This window comes from Chaetodon trifascialis, chromosome 15 (assembly GCF_039877785.1).
Source record: "Chaetodon trifascialis isolate fChaTrf1 chromosome 15, fChaTrf1.hap1, whole genome shotgun sequence".
NCBI classification, from domain to species: Eukaryota; Metazoa; Chordata; class Actinopteri; order Chaetodontiformes; family Chaetodontidae; genus Chaetodon; species Chaetodon trifascialis.
Genome location: NC_092070.1, coordinates 14442421 through 14459848, shown reverse-complemented (window position 1 = coordinate 14459848; position 17428 = coordinate 14442421). Strand labels below are relative to the sequence as shown.

Genomic DNA, 17428 nt, shown 5'->3' with positions numbered 1-17428 from the left:
TCTCTGGTGCTGAGCTCATTTAAGATGCACTGTGGTGAAGTGGAAAACTATCCTGTGGTCTGATGAGTCAAAATTTGAAATTCTTTTTGGAAACCATGGATGCCGTGTCGCAACTTTCTTTTTTTAAAACGTGTTGCTGGCATGATTTTTTTTTTTTTGGACATTTGATATGTTGTCTTTGTGCTATTTTCAATATAAATATGGTGTTTGGGTGTTTTGCAAGTCATCCCATTCTGTTTCTATTTACATTTTACAGTGTCCCAACTTTTTTGGAAACAGGCTTGTAAATTGAGTATCACTGAATGCTGTATACAGATAAGTGGCAGGTGCTTATCAGACAGCAGTAGGGTGAACAGGCTGTGGGTGGGATGATTATTATATAGATGATAATGGACTGAATGTAACTGTATAACCTTTTCATTTGCAGATGGAAGGTGATAACAAGAAAACGACATAATTGCTAATGTGACAAAAAGAAAAAATCATGGGTGAGTGACAAGTCAGTTTTTTCAGTACTTGCAATGGAGTGTAGTACATTCAGTAATGTGCAGTGAAATTTGTTGTATTTGATCTTTCTTCTGCTTTTAAAGTGCTAATGCCTAAAATATCCCCTTGTGCAGCACAGGTTTGGCTGCACCAACACTGTAGTATGAATTTTAATTTGGTCTTCTATATGAGATTTAATATGTGAAATATTTTAGGGAAACACAAACCATAATCTACACCACTGTTTCCATCGCTTGTGGGAACATTACATAGACTTACATTTCCTGTAGATTTAGCCTAACTGTAACCACTAATCGTCTAACCCTTACTTTCACCCTAACTTACCTTAACACAAGTCTTCACCCTAAAATTTAATGATTTACCTTATGGGGTCCAGCATTTGGGAGAGCCAGCCAAGAGCCAGATATTTCTCTCAAGAGTTGGTGGAAACTAGACCATAACTAACAGTGGCTAGAAACACCACTCTACATTTGCTAAAGTGATTACCATGTCAGTTTTACAAGGTGACAACATGTCACCCAAGTGGCCAAAAAAAGAGAAACAATTACTCCTTTGAAGATTTTAAGTCTTCATTAGGAATTAATACACCTGGGGCAAAGTGCCACAGGCTGTGTGGAGAAGTTGGAAAGTATTGTTGATTTTGGACTTAATGGGATCTGCTGACAAAATGGAAAATTTTGAATATTGTCCACATTTAAAACATGTGCTACTGTTATCGAACATCTCTAACTTTGCAAACCACAAACATCCCTGAAGTCTACAAGAGAACTACAGTGCTTCTCTTTACTGTATGTATAATCAAATGTACTGCTTTTTTTCCCACAATACAGCTGATGAACTTGACCAATCACCCAAGAGTTGGACTGAATCTCAAGTAAGCACGTGGCTTAGATCTATTGGAGTGAAAGACCGGTACATAGACAAGATGTATGAGGACGAAGTAGATGGAATAGTCCTTCTTGCACTGAATGAGGACTTTCTGAAGAAAAATATTGGCATGAAGCCAGGGCCTGCTCATTTGATTATTCAAAAGAGAGATGAGCTCATCAACAGCAAACAAAAGACTCAAGAGAAGAAAAAGCCCACCGGTGGCAGAAAAACTGAGTTGGAGCAAAAAGACATTAATGAGAAATCAGTTCAGCCTCTATCTACAAGTGAACGTCCTTCAGCAGAGACTCGGCAAGATGACAGTGTCTTAAAAGAGAGACAAACTGCCCAGCAACAATTTGTGTTGACTTCAAAAGAAGACTGCAGACCACGGCCATTTGATCAAGAAGAAATTGATTTCATCTACGTAAAGCACAGAGTCCTGCAACCTGAATCAGGTGCTTTTAATCTTATATCTCCATGCCATGAATTTAAGTCTTTTGCTGTAGCTGCTACATTGGATCGCACAAGACTCCAAGCTAAGTTTGCCAAAGAGGTTCTTAGATTTGCAGCTGGCTGTATGAATATCAGATCAAATGGCACTATACACTTTGGTGTGATGGACAGTAAAGAGGATGCAGGATATGTGCATGGTGAGATAATTGGTATCCCTGTAAAAGAGAGAGACATGTATGTAGATGCTTTGGACTACATTGAAAAGAGTATCTCCTCTGACAAGGAGCATGTACGCCAGTGTGTGAGGCCACCGAGGTTCATTGAAGTTATGGGTCAAGAAAGTACAGAAAAGAGGTACGTGGTAGAGGTTGATGTTGTGCCTTCAATAAGTGTTGTAAAGAGCAAGGTGTATGCAGTTCGTCTGCCAAACTTCAAGGAGTCGACCAACAAAATAGAATATGAGAAAGAGATGATTCTGCGGAGGGTGGGTTCAAAAACTGAGCAAGTGACTGACAAAGAGCTGAGTGATTTTTACCAGCGAGTCAAAGATCGGGATGTTCAAAGAGAAGAGGCAGAGAAAAGTCAGTTCCTCAATGCTCCAGAGATCTGCCAAGACCTTGGGAGGAAACTCACAATGCTAATGACAAGTGGGAAGAAATTCATTGAAAAGGAGAAATGGTTCATACTCATCACAAACAAATTCAAACCTGATGACCTTTGCAACATTGACTGGCTGCTTAACATGAAGATATTCTGCGTGTTTGACTTTGACCCAGAGTCAAACATATCAGGTCTTTGCAATAAATACCGCCAGCATCATGTTACAAACATGCATTCTCTGCAGAGCTATAGGATGTCAGGTGACATGGCCATCAAAGAGTTCACAAACCAGTTGCATCTGTTTGAGCAAACCAGCTGGATCTTTTGTAATGGCAATATTGACTTCAAAGGGAGTGAAACTCCATGTGATGAAATGACTTGGATCAAGACAAAAATGACTTTCCTACGGGAATCGGTGTCTTTGATCTGTAAAAAAATCTTACCAAAAGGGACTTTCCAGGTAATTTTTCTTCCCACATCACCAGTTGAGAAACCATTCTTGCACACCTTTAATGAGTTTTTCACAGACATGGAAGGCCATGAAGACATCATTTGCATCTGTGAATCAGAGAGAAACTTCCAGAAGTGGCAGAGCTTTGCAGATGGGTCATGTGGACCAGAAACTGTGAACAAGTCCAGTGTTGTTGGGATGAAAATGAGTCACGTTAATGCAACTCTGCAGCAAGTACAACTCGTGAAAGCATGTACCAGCAAACACTTGCCAATTTTTGTGAAAGGGACATGTCGTCTTGAAACACAAGCAGAGGAGCAGATGTATTCTCTGGAAATTCTGACCGTTAATCATTGTGATGAAACAAGTGAAGACTTCATTAATGAGGAGGAAGCAAACATTGAGAGCCAGTTCTACCATGGTGGGAGGGTGAGCTGGTTGAATTTCTGGCTTGCTGAGAACAAGTATGTTGGAGAGGTAATTAAAAGAGATGCATATCGTGATACTTCCAAACTTCTCCATGGTGCTCTGAAATGCAATGCAGATGAAACTCCGGTGATTAGTATTAACATCTACCATCATCCAGGAAGTGGTGGAAGCACTGTGGCAAGACAAGTGCTGTGGGACAACAGGAAAGATCTAAGGTGTGCAGTTGTGAAGCTTTCATACTCCGCTGCTGTTGTTGCGCAACATGCAGTTGAACTAAGAGAATATGAAGAAGATCCACAGAGGTGTCTACCGGTGCTGCTTCTCATTGAAGATTCAGACAGAGAATATCTAGATGATCTCAGGAATGAACTAGGGATTGCATCTAATGCCAAAAAAATCAAGGCCGGAACCCTTTGTTTCATTTTGTTGAGCTGCCAGCGATCCCATGATCCAGAGGGGAAATGCAAAGAGTCTCCATTACAGAATGTGTCTGTCACTCACAAACTGTCTGCTGAAGAGAAGAGAAAGTTTTCTGGAAAACGAAAGCTGCTTGAGGAACGATATGAGCCTGATTTTATCCTGACATTTGTTTTGATGACTGAAGGATTCAAAGAGGATTACCTTAAACATTTTGTGACACATTTGCTTGAAGGCATTGACCATGGATCTGTTGTCACTCGCCTCATTCTCTATGTAGCACTACTGAACGCTTATGTTCAAAACTCTTTCATCTCTCAGTCCCATTGTGAAGCTTTGCTTGCCTTGACCATTCACTTGGAAAGGTTTCGCCATCATGAGTTTGAGAAGTCACTCAGCCCTCATGCTAAACTAGTCTTCTTGCACCTTAGAGATGACAAGACGCACATTGAATCAATCAAAATCATCCACCCACTCATTGCAAAAGAGATTCTCCAGCAGCTTTTGGGCAGCCAACAGACCCAGAGCAGTTTGGCAATGAAATTGCTCTGTGAGACTGTGCTATTTGAGCACAGATTTGGAAGGGAGGAATATCTGTCATTTTTGAAAGCACTTTTCATAACGCGATCCATAATAAGAAAGGGAAACAAGTTTGTCAAAAGTTTTTTCTCTCCTCTGATTGAGCATGTGTGTGAAAATGAAAAAAGGCCAGACAAAGCAATTGAGTTGCTTAAGGAAGCGTTCCAGCGTTTCAATCAAAATCCATTCATTGCGCAACAACTTGCTCGTCTTCTCTATACTTATGAAAAGTTTGAAGAGGCAAAACACTGGGCAGAAACAGCAGCTAAACAGCTGCCCAACAACTCCTACATACTCGACACAAAGGGGCAGGTGTACAAAAAATGGTTCCAAGCAAAATGCAAAGCTATTGAGAATGACAATGTGCCAAAGACAGCCCAAAATACAGCAGATGCTGTGGAGACTGCACTGAAAGCTGTGGAGTGTTTTCAACAATGTGAGAAAGCAGCTGATGCAGATATGGAACATGCCAACAGTTTAGGGTTTTTTGCTGAAGTTGAGGTTGGATGCAGCCTGCTCAAACTGATCTCTTCATTAGAAGTATTTGCAAACAAAACCAGTGGCCATTCAGAATGTATGAAGTACCTGTTAACAGACTACATACCAAAGGAAGTTGAAGGTGCCTGGCAACTATTTCATGACCGTTTGAAAAACCTTCGCAAGACAATGGAAGATGCCTTGGAATGGATTTCAGAAGATCTCAGTTACTTCCAGACAGACATTGATGTAGAAGAAGAACATAGTCCCGAAGAGAAGATCGGCCATCCACTGACATGGTTGGCAAATAAATCGTCAGAGTATGGGAAGTACTTCAGCGAAGTTTATTCAACTACACTTCAAAACCAGGGGAAATCTGTCCCAGCCAATTTAACTCCTTTCCAAAAACGCATGATCATCTACCACCTTGGTGGGGGGAACATAATATCCATCCTGTCCAAGCTAACTGACCCGAGGGATACAGTGTCTGTTCTTGAAACCATCCTGTCTTTGTACCCCAGCAATCCAAAAAATGCCAAATTTGGCCAAAAGGATATTGTCAATTACATCGTGACCCACATTACTCTGAATTCTTTGTCACCACAGGCTCGAAAGGTAGCTCCATTGAAAGATCTACAGGCACTTTGTCGTCAGTTCCCATCTGACAAAAGGAAATGTTTACCAAGCTCCCTGTTCTTGCTTACCTTGCTATTCTGGCCAGAGGATCATGACACAGACCATGAGAAAGAAACAAAATATGAAATTGTGCAATCGGCTGTTGAACACCTGGAAAAAGGCTACTGGACAAAGAAGAAGGACATTCCTCAGCGGAAAAGAAGGATTTACACCCATTTTTTTCTGGGCAGTGGAAATGGATTGAATAAGTTTGTCCACAAGAAAAAGATTGAAAATGTCACAAAAGGGTTCTCAGTCTCAGAGAAACGCATGAAGTGGTTTAGGGGTGAGGCCTGGAAAAAGCCTGAGATTGCTGAGACGCTGAAATGTGTCTCTGGATGGACTGAAGATGGAGTGGTGTACCTTGAGGGCCCTCCAAAAGAGAAGAAGTTCAGTTTGAAGCCTCTTCATGTACTTTCGGTGCCTCATGGTAATGAAAACATCACATTCTACCTGGGATTTACCTTTAGGGGCCTTGTTGCCTGCAACATTGTTGTGAACAAATAATTTGTCTTGAACAATGGTGCTCACATATCACATATGGCTGCATGCCAGCTTGCTGTAGCATTGGACTAGTATCATTACTGAGATCATGAACAGATTATGAAAAGATCATTTCAGATCACACAAGCCTTCTTGTAAAAGTTGGTCAAGTGGGCAATATATCTTATCTATCTTATCTTATAAAAGACAGAACAAATAATGTTGAAACACATTGTATGAGTATTGTTTCGTAAGATGTAAGAGAGTTTGATATTTACATTTTCCTGTGTTGTTTATATGTATGTATGTAAGTGTATTGAAAAGAAAACTAAAAAGCCAGAACAATTGCTAACTAGTTTTTGTGTATAAATGAATGTGGACTATGATTGACACAAGTGCTGTCCCTGTTTGTACTCATATCTATTATCCTGTTATTTTCAGATTGTTTGTAGGTCCAGTTCAGATGGACTGCTGTTCACATTTATGCACTTCATATTTTCTTTTACTCACTCTCTATTTTCAATGATACAATATGGAAAGCAATGTTCAGTGCAACTATGTATTGTTAAAAAAGTATTTTCATGGGTATTGTATTTGTGTTTTGACAATAAATTAACAGTTGACATTATATGCAGTCCGAGAAGAATGTGTATACATATTGATGTCTTATCTTACAAATGACAGAACAAATAATGTTGAAGCACATACTATTAGTATTGTTTTGTTTCATAAGATGTAAGAGTTTGATATTTACATTTTCCTGTGTTGTTTATATATGTATGTATGTAAGTGTATTGAAAGGAAAACTAAAAAGCCAGAACAATTGCTAACTAGTTTTTGTGTATAAATGACTGTGGACTATGATTGACTGGATACCCAGAGTAATAACTATGTAATCTAAGTTTGCTACTGTACCACACAATTGCTTTTAAGTCCCTGTTTGTACTCATATCTATTTTCCTGTTATTTTCAGATTGTTTGTAGGTCCAGTTCAGATGGACTGCTGTTCACATTTATGCACTTCATATTTTCTCATACTCACTCTCTATTTTCAATGATACAATGTGGAAAGCAATGTTCAGTGCAACTATGTATTTTTTAAAAAGTGTTTTCATGGGTATTGTATTTGTGTTTTGACAATAAATGTGTATACATATTGATGTGCAACAGACAAACGTGTGTAGTAAAGTATAGAATGTAATGGTTGTATTTTGAATGTACTTTACACAACCAAATGAACAAATGAAGCCATTCATGCTACATATGCATACCAGTACTTTTATTGCTGTATTTTCATTTTTGCTTGATTATTACTGTTTTCTAAACTCCTATTGAATGGGACTTGTTTTTGATAGTGACATAAAGAAACATTTCACCCTGTAAACATTAGTATTCTTAAATGTGTGTAGAAAACACCAAAACAATAAATACACCAAATACAATAAACTTTTTCCAATGACTTTTATGTTTTTTTCCTTGACCTTTCAAGTTCACCTGATAGTGATAGTGATGAGATGAATTTACAAAGCAGAGCTATCAGACTGTATATGGCCAAATTGTTAGTCCTATTCTTGAAAAAAAAAAAAAAAAAAAAAAATATATATATATATATATATATATAAACGCGGGTGCTTCATGATCTTTCTATTTTAGACATGAGAACAGTCAAAAGAACTTTGTTTATCTCTTCATTGTGATACCAGATATGTTGAAGATAAACCATGTAGAAAAAAATCATACAATTTCTGATACTGCCTGAAAAGCAGTGGAACTTTTAACTTTTTAGACATTAAGAATATAAAATACATTTCATTTAATTCAATATCCCTAACAATATCTTGATAGCATTTGTTGTTCTAGGCTATGTTTGTTCGGTCCTTGTTTGAAACTGTAATGTTTCATGGCTGAAATGATGATGAAGTCGTTGTCATGAATTAAAAATTAGGAGATAATAAGTAGCAGCAGCATTTGTTTAGGCACTTTTGTCCTAATGCGCTTGCCCTAGTTTTATGCCCCATGGTTATCCACTTGTTTCTTCCTCTGTAGTCAGGTTATTTCATTATAACACAGACATCCAATATTTCTCAGATTCTGGTTGTTCCGCTCTCCTGAACTTATTTTCTGCCACTGCTCACACGTCGTTTCTTTAGAGGGAAATGCCGCACGATAGCTGCGACACTTAACTGCTCGCTAGCTAACTGCTAGCTCCACCTGACAGCTCCAGCTCCGCTGAGCCAATGAAAAGCGATTCAAAGTCCACTAAATGGATAAAACTGTGAGTGTGAATGCCTCTGCATTAGCTACATGTCCATAATAGCTATTTGTAATAGATACAACTCACTCTGCTACTGAATATTCACTCGACACGAAGCACCAGAGGTTCACCTCAGGTGCCCTTTGACGTCTGCTGAGGTTATGTCTGTGTTGTCTCACTGGGCTGCAGCTGCGCTCCTCCTCGCCCATTTGTCTACCGGACTGGTTAGTTCAGCCTCTGCTACGCGAAGTGAGACCAAAGCACACGAAGTGCTTGTTAGTAATAATGCAGCAAAACTTCACAGCAGTTCAGATGAGACAGGGGGAGCGCGCCCAGGAGGCTCCCAGGACGCTGATACTCACAGAGGGACGCGCTGCGCCATGGCCCCGGAGAGCCGCTTTGACTGTGCCAGGGACAGGCTCCTCGGCCAGACAGAATGTGAAGAGAGGGGGTGCTGCTATGCCCCTATGCCTGACTCTGCAGGACCACCTTGGTGCTTCTACCCAAGTTTGTACCCTGGCTATAAAATGGGTCCCTTGACTCCCACCGCGCGAGGCCAGGCTGCCACCCTGACCCGCTCCACCTCCTCCTATCTCCCCAGAGACATCTCCTCTCTACATCTAGAAGTCACAGAGGAGTCTGCAGGCTGCTTACACCTCACTGTTAGTACCCCATACTCTGTTTTTCAGCCGAAATAATTGAAAAAAGACATTATGAAGGAAATGCAAATGGCGAACCGATGTTTGTTTTCTCTCAAGTTAAAGGATTTATCGTCTCAGCGATATGAAGTGAAGCTCCCAGCTGGTGTTCCTCAGAGCAAAGCTGATCCCAAAGATGCTCTCTATACCGCTGAATACCAGCCCGAGCCATTTGGCTTCATAGTGCGGCGAAAATCCAGTGGAAGAGTGATGTGAGTGCTTTTTTCACTTTTAATCTACACAGGATGCATTATATAGATGTACTTACTTAGATATACTTTTGCTTACTCAGCTTGTGCTGAATCCTACTGCTGCTGTACCATCTTAATACATACATACAGTTCAGTTTATATAGTGTTTGCTTTTCATTTTACATTCAACATATATTTCTATGTCAGTTGTAATGTAGGACTAAGTTTTCCTTTTACTTAAGTAAAAATAAGTAATACCATACTGTAAAAATACTCCTTTACAAGCACAAGTCCAGCATTAAAAATGCAACTTAAGTAGAGTATTTGCATGTATTTATAAACAAGGAAAATGTCCTTAAAGTGTTAAAAGTTATTTTCATTATGGATTAATCTGCTGATTATTTTCTCCATTCATTGATTGTCTGGTTTGTACAAATATTGAGAACTACTATAATATATTATAATATTATATAATATAACTATTAAAATAACATAATTACCCAAAGCTCCCCTCATTTCATTTGTTATTTACTTTTATTTATTAATTTTAGTGCATTTGTATATTTTATTTGACTATTTATACATACAGTATATGTTTAAAGTGTGTATAGGGTCAGTGGCCACTTTATAAGGTACACCTGTAAGCTCTATCCTTTTCCTGCTCAGCCACAAATTCTACCTTTACGGAGATAATCATGTTGAGGTTTGACTAACACTGTCAGAGAGGTTTTAATTGAACTTTATCCTTATTGCTGAGCTTGTAGTTTGCAGGTGTGTTGAACTGCTCTGCGCCATGTTTCCCTTCCCTAGTGCAAACATGATGGGGGCACTGTGACCTCAGAAATAAACATCTAGATGAATAAACTACTTTGAGTCTGGGGTAACACATGATCATCATGTGGTGCGTATTTATCTGTCCCGTCCAGTGTGGACACCACGGTCGCTCCTCTGCTGTTTGCTGACCAGTACCTGCAGCTGTCCACTGCGCTGGCCTCTTCCCTTGTGTCTGGACTTGGGGAGCATTACACCTCCCTCCTCCTGGACCTTAACTGGACTTCACTGACTCTCTGGAACAGAGACATGGCACCTCATGTGAGTCTGTTGTATTGGTTCCCAGCCTGAGGGTCAGGACCCCTCTTGGGGAAAGGAAACAGAAAATAAAAAACACATTCCTGCTACATAAATTGTTATAAAAAAAATGCAATTATATTTTGTCTCCAATCTTGATGAAATAGTTTAACAGTCTCAAAAACCTAAATAAAACCAAACCTTGTGTGAGAAGGGAACATTGTTCTGTGGCTGAACTGCTCACAATTCAAAAGAAATATAACCTTTGACAAAGGGTTGCAAGTAGTCATTGCCTGTAGCCGCCTTTCCTGTTGTGTGTTCTAGTTGGAAATGATGACACTTGTCTTTCTCTGCAGGCTGATGCTAACCTCTATGGCTCCCACCCATTCTACATAGTACAGGAGGAGGACGGCTTGGCACATGGAGTTTTCCTCCTCAACAGCAATGCAGTCGGTACCGAGCCATCTGTTCCAATATGACACACACAGCATCCCACTGCCATTTGTCTCTTTTTTTTTGGCCCTCAGTGTCTGTACAGAATTTTTTTTCTCCATGAGAATACTTATTTTTGCTAAATATCTTCCCAAATGTCTGCATAGAGGTGATACTGCAGCCAACACCCGCTCTCACCTGGGTGGCTGTCGGAGGAATCCTGGACCTGTACGTTTTCTTGGGTCCTGACCCTCAAAGTGTTATTCGACAGTACCTCCAGGTCATCGGTAAGTCTCTTCAGCTGATTCAGTAGCACATCTGCAGGTGGCAAGAGCAACAGGCATATTGTATGTATGTACCAGGAAAAGAAGTGTGTAGTTATAAGTGGAAAACATATAAAAGCATGTCGCTGTGTGTGCTGTGTATTTGAAGGATCCCTGAGGCAACTTGGAAAAGAGTAGATGTGTTTATTAAAGGACTGCCATGTCTTGTTATCTATCCCCAGGGTATCCTATGATGCCTCCCTATTGGTCACTGGGCTTTCATCTGTGTCGCTGGGGTTACACCACCACTAATACAACCCGGCACGTGGCACAACGCATGCACAATGCAAAGTTCCCCATGGTAAGTGAAGTACTCACAAAGCTCTTTGAGATGGAAAGAATAATTGAGGCACACGGCACGTTTCCTATATATGTGCATTTATTATGTTCACATTTGACCATAATCAGAGAGGCTTTATGAAGGTGTGAAAGCTGTCGTATTAATTTGAACACATTTTTTTTAATCCCAGGATGTGCAGTGGAATGATCTGGACTATGCAGATAAGCGCAGGGTATTCACCTTTGACCCCTGGCGATTCGGGGACCTCCCAGAGATGGTGGAGGAGTTCCACAATCGAGGCATGAAGTACATCCTCATCTTGGTGTGACATCTTTTAACTTTAAAGAAAAACTCACCAACTGCTGATGCTGATTCAACTAAACTAAAACGGACAATTCATCAGTTTAGATTTGTTGAAGTATTGTGTAATTCTCTAAATGAGCATATGTACCTACTAATGATGTTGTCCAGTAGATGGCAGCAAAACTTTCTGAACTTGTGCATGAATCTTGCACTCCTGGTTTTCTGCCCTAAGGACCCTGGGATCAGCAGCACCAGCCCCCCTGGCACATACCCGCCCTTTGATGATGGACTGAAACGAGATGTCTTCATTAAAAATGCCACGGGACACGTCCTGATAGGGAAGGTTAGGCTTCTTCTTTTTTTTTGGGGGGGGGGGGGGGGGGGGTGGTATGCTTTTCTTTCCCATTGAGAGGTGTGTATGTCATGCACATTCCCATACTGTGTATCCAGGTTTGGCCGGGCCCAACAGCGTTCCCAGACTTCACCAACCCAGAGACCAGACGCTGGTGGGAGGACTGCATCAGAGATTTTCACTCTAAAGTGCCAGTGGATGGTCTGTGGATTGTGAGTATTCACACACACACACACACACACACACACACACACACACACACACACACACACACACACACACACACACACACACATGCATGCATGCAGTATGGAAGCCCACTGGGGACTTAATTAAAATGATAATGCAAACTTAAAAATTAAAATGTAATTCCACAATAGCATTATAATTTGCTATTTTTGTATATGTCATTTGGGTCAAAATGAAATGCAGTAATCCAATTTGCATTTTAATTTTCACATATTCATACTCATTCAATGACCATATTAAAATTCTAGTGAAAATAACATTAGATAACATTATTTAATTTTCACTGACTTAACCTGCTCTAAACTGGACAATATAAGAGGAACAGCATCCTCAGTCTATTGCATTCACATTTACATATCAACATGCTCTAAAGTGGAAAACGTTATTTTCCATCAACCTGAACGGCCACTGATCCTTTCATTAAGACAGCGGGTATGTCAGTTTTTCAGCTCTGACACATGTACATGGATTTGTGGTTGTTTGTCACCTCAGAATCACAGAAAGGCTGTTTTATCCTGTTGTTTTACTCCCATGCTCCACCCAGGATATGAATGAACCAGCCAGTTTTGTGCAGGGCTCAGTGGAGGGCTGTCCTGACAGTGATCTTGAGAACCCGCCCTACACACCCAGTAAGTGTCCTGGATCAGTGTTGCACCTTAGTAGCCTTTTAAGACATACAAACATCATTGGTTTTACATTCATAATCAGTTTATATATTTAATTATGTTATGTATATACTTGCTACATGTGATGCACTCATCTGTAGCCTGTGTGTCTCTGGCTGCTGTACAAACAGGGGTGGTTGGAGGCCAGTTAAACTCAGGAACCCTTTGTATGTCGGCTCAGCAGAAGCTGTCCACTCACTACAACCTGCACAACATGTACGGACTGACCGAGGCCTATGCCACGCACAGGTGAGACCATCAGATGCAGTTTGCAGAGAGCTGGGATATTTCATCCTTTGACTTTCTAGCCAAACTGTTTGGACTGTATTCTGTATTCACCCCGTGGTTGGCTGCCATCCTCAGCGCTCTTATGAAGGTACGAGCGAAGAGACCCTTCATCCTGTCTCGCTCCTCCTTCCCTGGCATCGGACGCTTCTCTGGTGTGTGGACAGGAGATGTCAGGAGTGACTGGGAGCAGCTTCGATACTCCATCCCTGGTGAGGTTTCTCAAAGGTCATAATACTCTGTAGTCACGGATATCTGGATCCATGTGATTCCTCAGTGGTTATCCAGCTTTGGCTCTGCTCTGGTTTTTGACAGATCTGTGTGTGGTAGAATAAAAGGTTCAACCAGACCTTCAGAAAGATCTTTTTTGAAGTGACCTCAGATCATTTGAGGGTTTTAGACTGACCTCTTGCACCTGTGCCCCCCCCTCCCAGCGGTGCTGCAGTTCAGCCTGTTCGGAGTTCCCCTCGTGGGGGCGGACATCTGTGGCTTCGGAGGCAACACCAACGAGGAGTTGTGTGTACGATGGATGCAGCTTGGGGCCTTCTACCCATTTATGAGAAACCACAACGACCGGGCAAACGCTGTGAGACAGACAGTTTTTTTTTTAGGATGTAAGGGTCTGCACTATATGTTTTTTCCACTGTGTCTAGAGCAGTCCATCTGTTTCATGTATTATGAATAGAGGTAACTCTATCTTCTCACTGTCTGTGTGTCTCTGTGTGTGTGCCACAGCCTCAGGAGCCCTATGTATTCGGGCAGAAGGCCCAGGCAGCCATGCGGAGTGTGTTGAACCTTCGTTACTCCCTTCTCCCGTTCCTCTACACACTCTTCCATCATGCACACGCCTCTGCTGAGACTGTGGCCCGGCCTCTCTTCATGGAGTGTGTGACCTACTGCTGTTCCACGTAAATGAAGTGATTCTGACCACGTGCTTCACTTTCTATAACTATCTGTCCCTCTTAGGTTTCCCACTGACCCAAACAGTCAGACCATAGACCGACAGTTCCTGTGGGGGAGTTCGCTTCTCATTAGCCCAGTCTTAGAGCAAGGGGCTGTAGAGCTGGCTGCTTACTTGCCCCCTGGCACTTGGTACAGCCTGCACGATGTGAGTCATTCAAACCTATACCACAGTAAAACTGACGCATGAGCCTTAAGCCAAAATTAAATTTTTGTTTGCATGTCAACGTGTTCACCTGGTCATCTGTGTTTTGCTCTCTAGGGTCAGCCTTTCTACAGTAAGGGTCAATACCTGCTCCTGCCAGCCCCTCTGGACACCATCAATGTCCATGTGAGGGAGGGACACATCATCCCCCAGCAGGTGGGTGTCTGCTTGGGAGAACCTGCCTGTATGCAGCTCATTTTGTTAAGCGTGGCAGACAGATGAATTATGCATAAAATGTTTGAGGATGGGGAAAACCCACAATACGTAATTGAAACAGGTGATACAAGTACTTAGAAGTCCTACTTATAATTTCTACCTCCATTTAGCAGAATCACGTTTGAGGCCGGCGTAAAATAAACAGGCAGTGCACACCAGTAACTTTTCAAACAAATATTACAGTTTGCTGTCATCAGTACACCTGTTCACACTGTTAGGCTTTGTCTAGTTTCTTGACAGGAGATAGAAATTTAGGCCCACTTGACATATATTGTTTATTATTTTCTATTGGACATTTTTCACAGGATATTTGCATTTTTCTAAACATAACTGCTGCCACTGTATTTGAGCAGTAACCTCAGATTTCAGTGAAATGGCAGTGACATGGATGCATTTGATCAAGTGTTGTACCAGGTTGCGTTGAAGTATAACTATCATGACATCCTGACTGACAAGTTGAAAATGACCTGGAACAAAGTTTTCTTTGACTTGTCTTTTCTTGTTAAGGAGCCTGCTTTGACAACCACAGCCACGCGCAGAAACCCTTTCTTCCTGACAGTGGCACTGTCAGCAGGCGGCTGGGCCCGCGGCGACTTGTTCTGGGATGACGGGGACAGTCTTGACACCTTTGAAATGGGAAATTATTGTTATGTTATCTTCATTGCTGGGCAGGTAGGGCCAAGATGAGTGATATTTGCATTGGGAAAGATGACAAGGCGATGTTTTGCATGTTATTGCACCATTACTTGATTCAAAAGTCCCTTCACTAAATGATATAATTAAGTTTAAATGCTTACTGTTCTCTTCTGCTACCTTTACACAAAACAAAATAATGGTCTTCTTCAGTCTCAGGTGGTGAGTGATCCTCTCAAGCTGAATGGGGCCCTGGCTGGTCTTGTGCTGGGAGGGCTGCAGGTGTTCGGGGTGCCTTCACCACCCTTCTATGTACTAGCCAATGGGGACAAAGTCAGAGATTTCACATACTGCAGTGACACCAAGGTGAGTTCTTGTGACTCAGCACTACTTCCTTTGATGTTTGTCTTCCTCAGGAGGATAATGATGTCATTCTGCAGATAAGAGTGAGTGTGTTTCTCCTCCCTTTTCCCTCATGATGTCTGAGCCACTCCGTCAGTTCAACTCTGTGTCTTTCTCTTCCCACAGGTTTTGACAGTGACTAGCCTGGCTTTGCCCATGTCAGAGGTGTTTAGAGTCCAATGGGCTCTCTGATGCACTGAAATTATTCCCCCAGACCTTTTAGGAGCCTTTGCATTTTTTGCTGCTGCTGAAATCGCCACCTCATTTCCTTGAGCTGTGCCAATCATCCCAGAGCTCAAGATGCACTTAACACTTGTTCGTCCTCTTTGTCTAAATTGGAAGGTAGTGCTTTGTAAACAACAGGTTTTTAATAATGTGATATCAAACCAAAGCCGCCATCATCTTGTATCTGTTCTGTTACACTGAATTAAGAAAACTGTTTGCAATCTCTTTGTGTTTTTAAAATCATGTTTGTACATCTTTCTTACTGAAAGGCACTCTAAATAAGACTGCTGAAAAGAGGTTTGCTTATTGTTAATCATGATTTTCCAAAGATGTTTGATACACTGTCTCACGCTGCCTTCATTCATATTTATCTGAAATGAAATCCATTGTCACAACATATATCATTACTTTTGTCAACATAATAGTTTGACAGAATTGAACAGAAAACATGTTATTGGGCTGAACAACTCAGCTTCCCTGAGGAAATACTGCAGCTGTATTAGCTTCAGTTATATCATAGTTTTTAGTGGATGTGTGTATTTGCCCCCGATCTATAGCATTTGCATGTACTGCCATCATTGTACAGTATATATTGAATAGATATAGAAATTATATACTGTAAATATAGAATTTATATACTGTATTTAAAACTAATACATAATTTGAGAGTTTGAAGGGTTAAAAAAGAAACTCAGTTTGAAGGTTGTAGGGAGTAAATTCTTTTTAATGTACTGAGGAGAGAAATTATTTACTGCCTAAACTAAAACAGGTTTGAAACGGACAGGTAAAGCTTCTGGCAGCTGTGTGACGGGATGCTCTGACTCCAGCTCTGGTCCTGATGATGGACCAACTGCATTCAAGCGTTTGCCTGTGACCTTTAAAACGTCACTTATGATGAAAAAGGGTCAGATCTTTAAGGTAGGCCGGGTCGGATGATGACTTGGGTTAATATAAAATGTATGTACTTTCATTTTATTGTGCAGTCATGCTCTGATGGCCCTCTGTTTTTTCGATCTGAAATCTAAAATTCCCGGTTTGTGTGATAGAAAAAGCCTTTGACATTCCGGAAGCAGCGAGATTTGGGGGATTGGTCTGTGGGTGAGCTGTTAAATCAAGTTAGACACAGACAACCAGGCAGTTGCAGGAAGTAAGAAAAATTCGACTTACAAAATAAACCCAACACCGCGCTCTGTCAATGAGAGTTATTTTTATTTTGAAAGCTTCAACCGGAAGTGTGGTTTTTACTGTAGGGAGAGCAGCAGTCAAACGTGTGGTGTCACTGTCGGAAAACACGGGGATACAAACAAGACTACAGCCCCTAACAGCTGAGCTAAATCCGGGAGAAAGGCGGTGAAACGACGCCGGTTCTCGCTGCTCGGTCCCCGGCTGCCCGCTGAGATGTATGTCCGACATGGGCTGTAGACTTCTGCGGCGGGACTGAAGGTGAGCCGCTTGGCCCCGTTTCTCTCTAAAGGCTGTTCTGCTATTCATTCATTTCTCCTGCTGGAACAGGTGTGTACGCCGACAGTCAAGAACGACACGTTTCTCCGGTACCAGCCACTAATGTAACGTTGTCTTTTGTATTTAAACAAACTTTAAAGTTGCCTGTTAACGCGGACACCGTCAAATGTAACTAGCTAAGGGTTTGGTCTCGGCAGCTAAACTAAAATATTTATGTTGTATGTGGTACAGATACGAGTCCTCGCTCGGGCCAAAAACATAGATATATGAGTGCGGGCCTGTGTA

General features: G+C 41.4%; 2 protein-coding genes across 3 annotated transcripts; both read left to right on the top strand.

Moving 5' to 3' along the window:
- Window positions 1-482: 482 nt before the first annotated feature.
- On the top strand, window positions 483-7352 carry samd9l (sterile alpha motif domain containing 9 like). Its single transcript, XM_070980844.1, has 2 exons — window positions 483-488; window positions 1338-7352. Exons 1-2 carry the CDS (start codon window positions 485-487, stop codon window positions 5963-5965), a joined length of 4632 nt encoding a protein of 1543 aa, XP_070836945.1. The 5' UTR covers window positions 483-484; the 3' UTR covers window positions 5966-7352.
- gaa (alpha glucosidase) lies at window positions 7204-17043 on the top strand. 2 transcript variants are annotated; one of them, XM_070980846.1, is made up of 21 exons: window positions 7204-8857; window positions 8954-9105; window positions 10011-10176; window positions 10509-10605; window positions 10752-10871; window positions 11090-11208; window positions 11378-11509; window positions 11723-11833; window positions 11941-12054; window positions 12636-12720; window positions 12888-13005; window positions 13120-13253; window positions 13476-13627; window positions 13777-13925; window positions 14008-14149; window positions 14264-14362; window positions 14930-15094; window positions 15269-15421; window positions 15584-15622; window positions 16729-16829; window positions 16933-17043. In XM_070980846.1, the coding sequence occupies exons 1-21, from the start codon at window positions 8357-8359 to the stop codon at window positions 17009-17011; spliced, it is 2928 nt and encodes a 975-aa protein (XP_070836947.1). In that variant the 5' UTR covers window positions 7204-8356; the 3' UTR covers window positions 17012-17043. The 2 variants fall into 2 exon arrangements, with proteins under 2 accessions (XP_070836947.1, XP_070836948.1); XM_070980847.1 differs by lacking the exon at window positions 16729-16829 and having other exon boundaries at window positions 16933-17004.
- Window positions 17044-17428: the final 385 nt, after the last annotated feature.

Coding starts and splice junctions, on each gene's coding strand:
- gaa (XM_070980846.1), top strand. CDS start 8,357: ATGTCTGTGTTGTCTCACTGGGCTGCAGCTGCGCTCCTCCTCGCCCAT. Junction 8,858..8,953: donor CAGGCTGCTTACACCTCACT/GTTAGTACCCCA, acceptor TTTTCTCTCAAG/TTAAAGGATTTATCGTCTCA. Junction 12,721..12,887: donor GAACCCGCCCTACACACCCA/GTAAGTGTCCTG, acceptor CTGTACAAACAG/GGGTGGTTGGAGGCCAGTTA.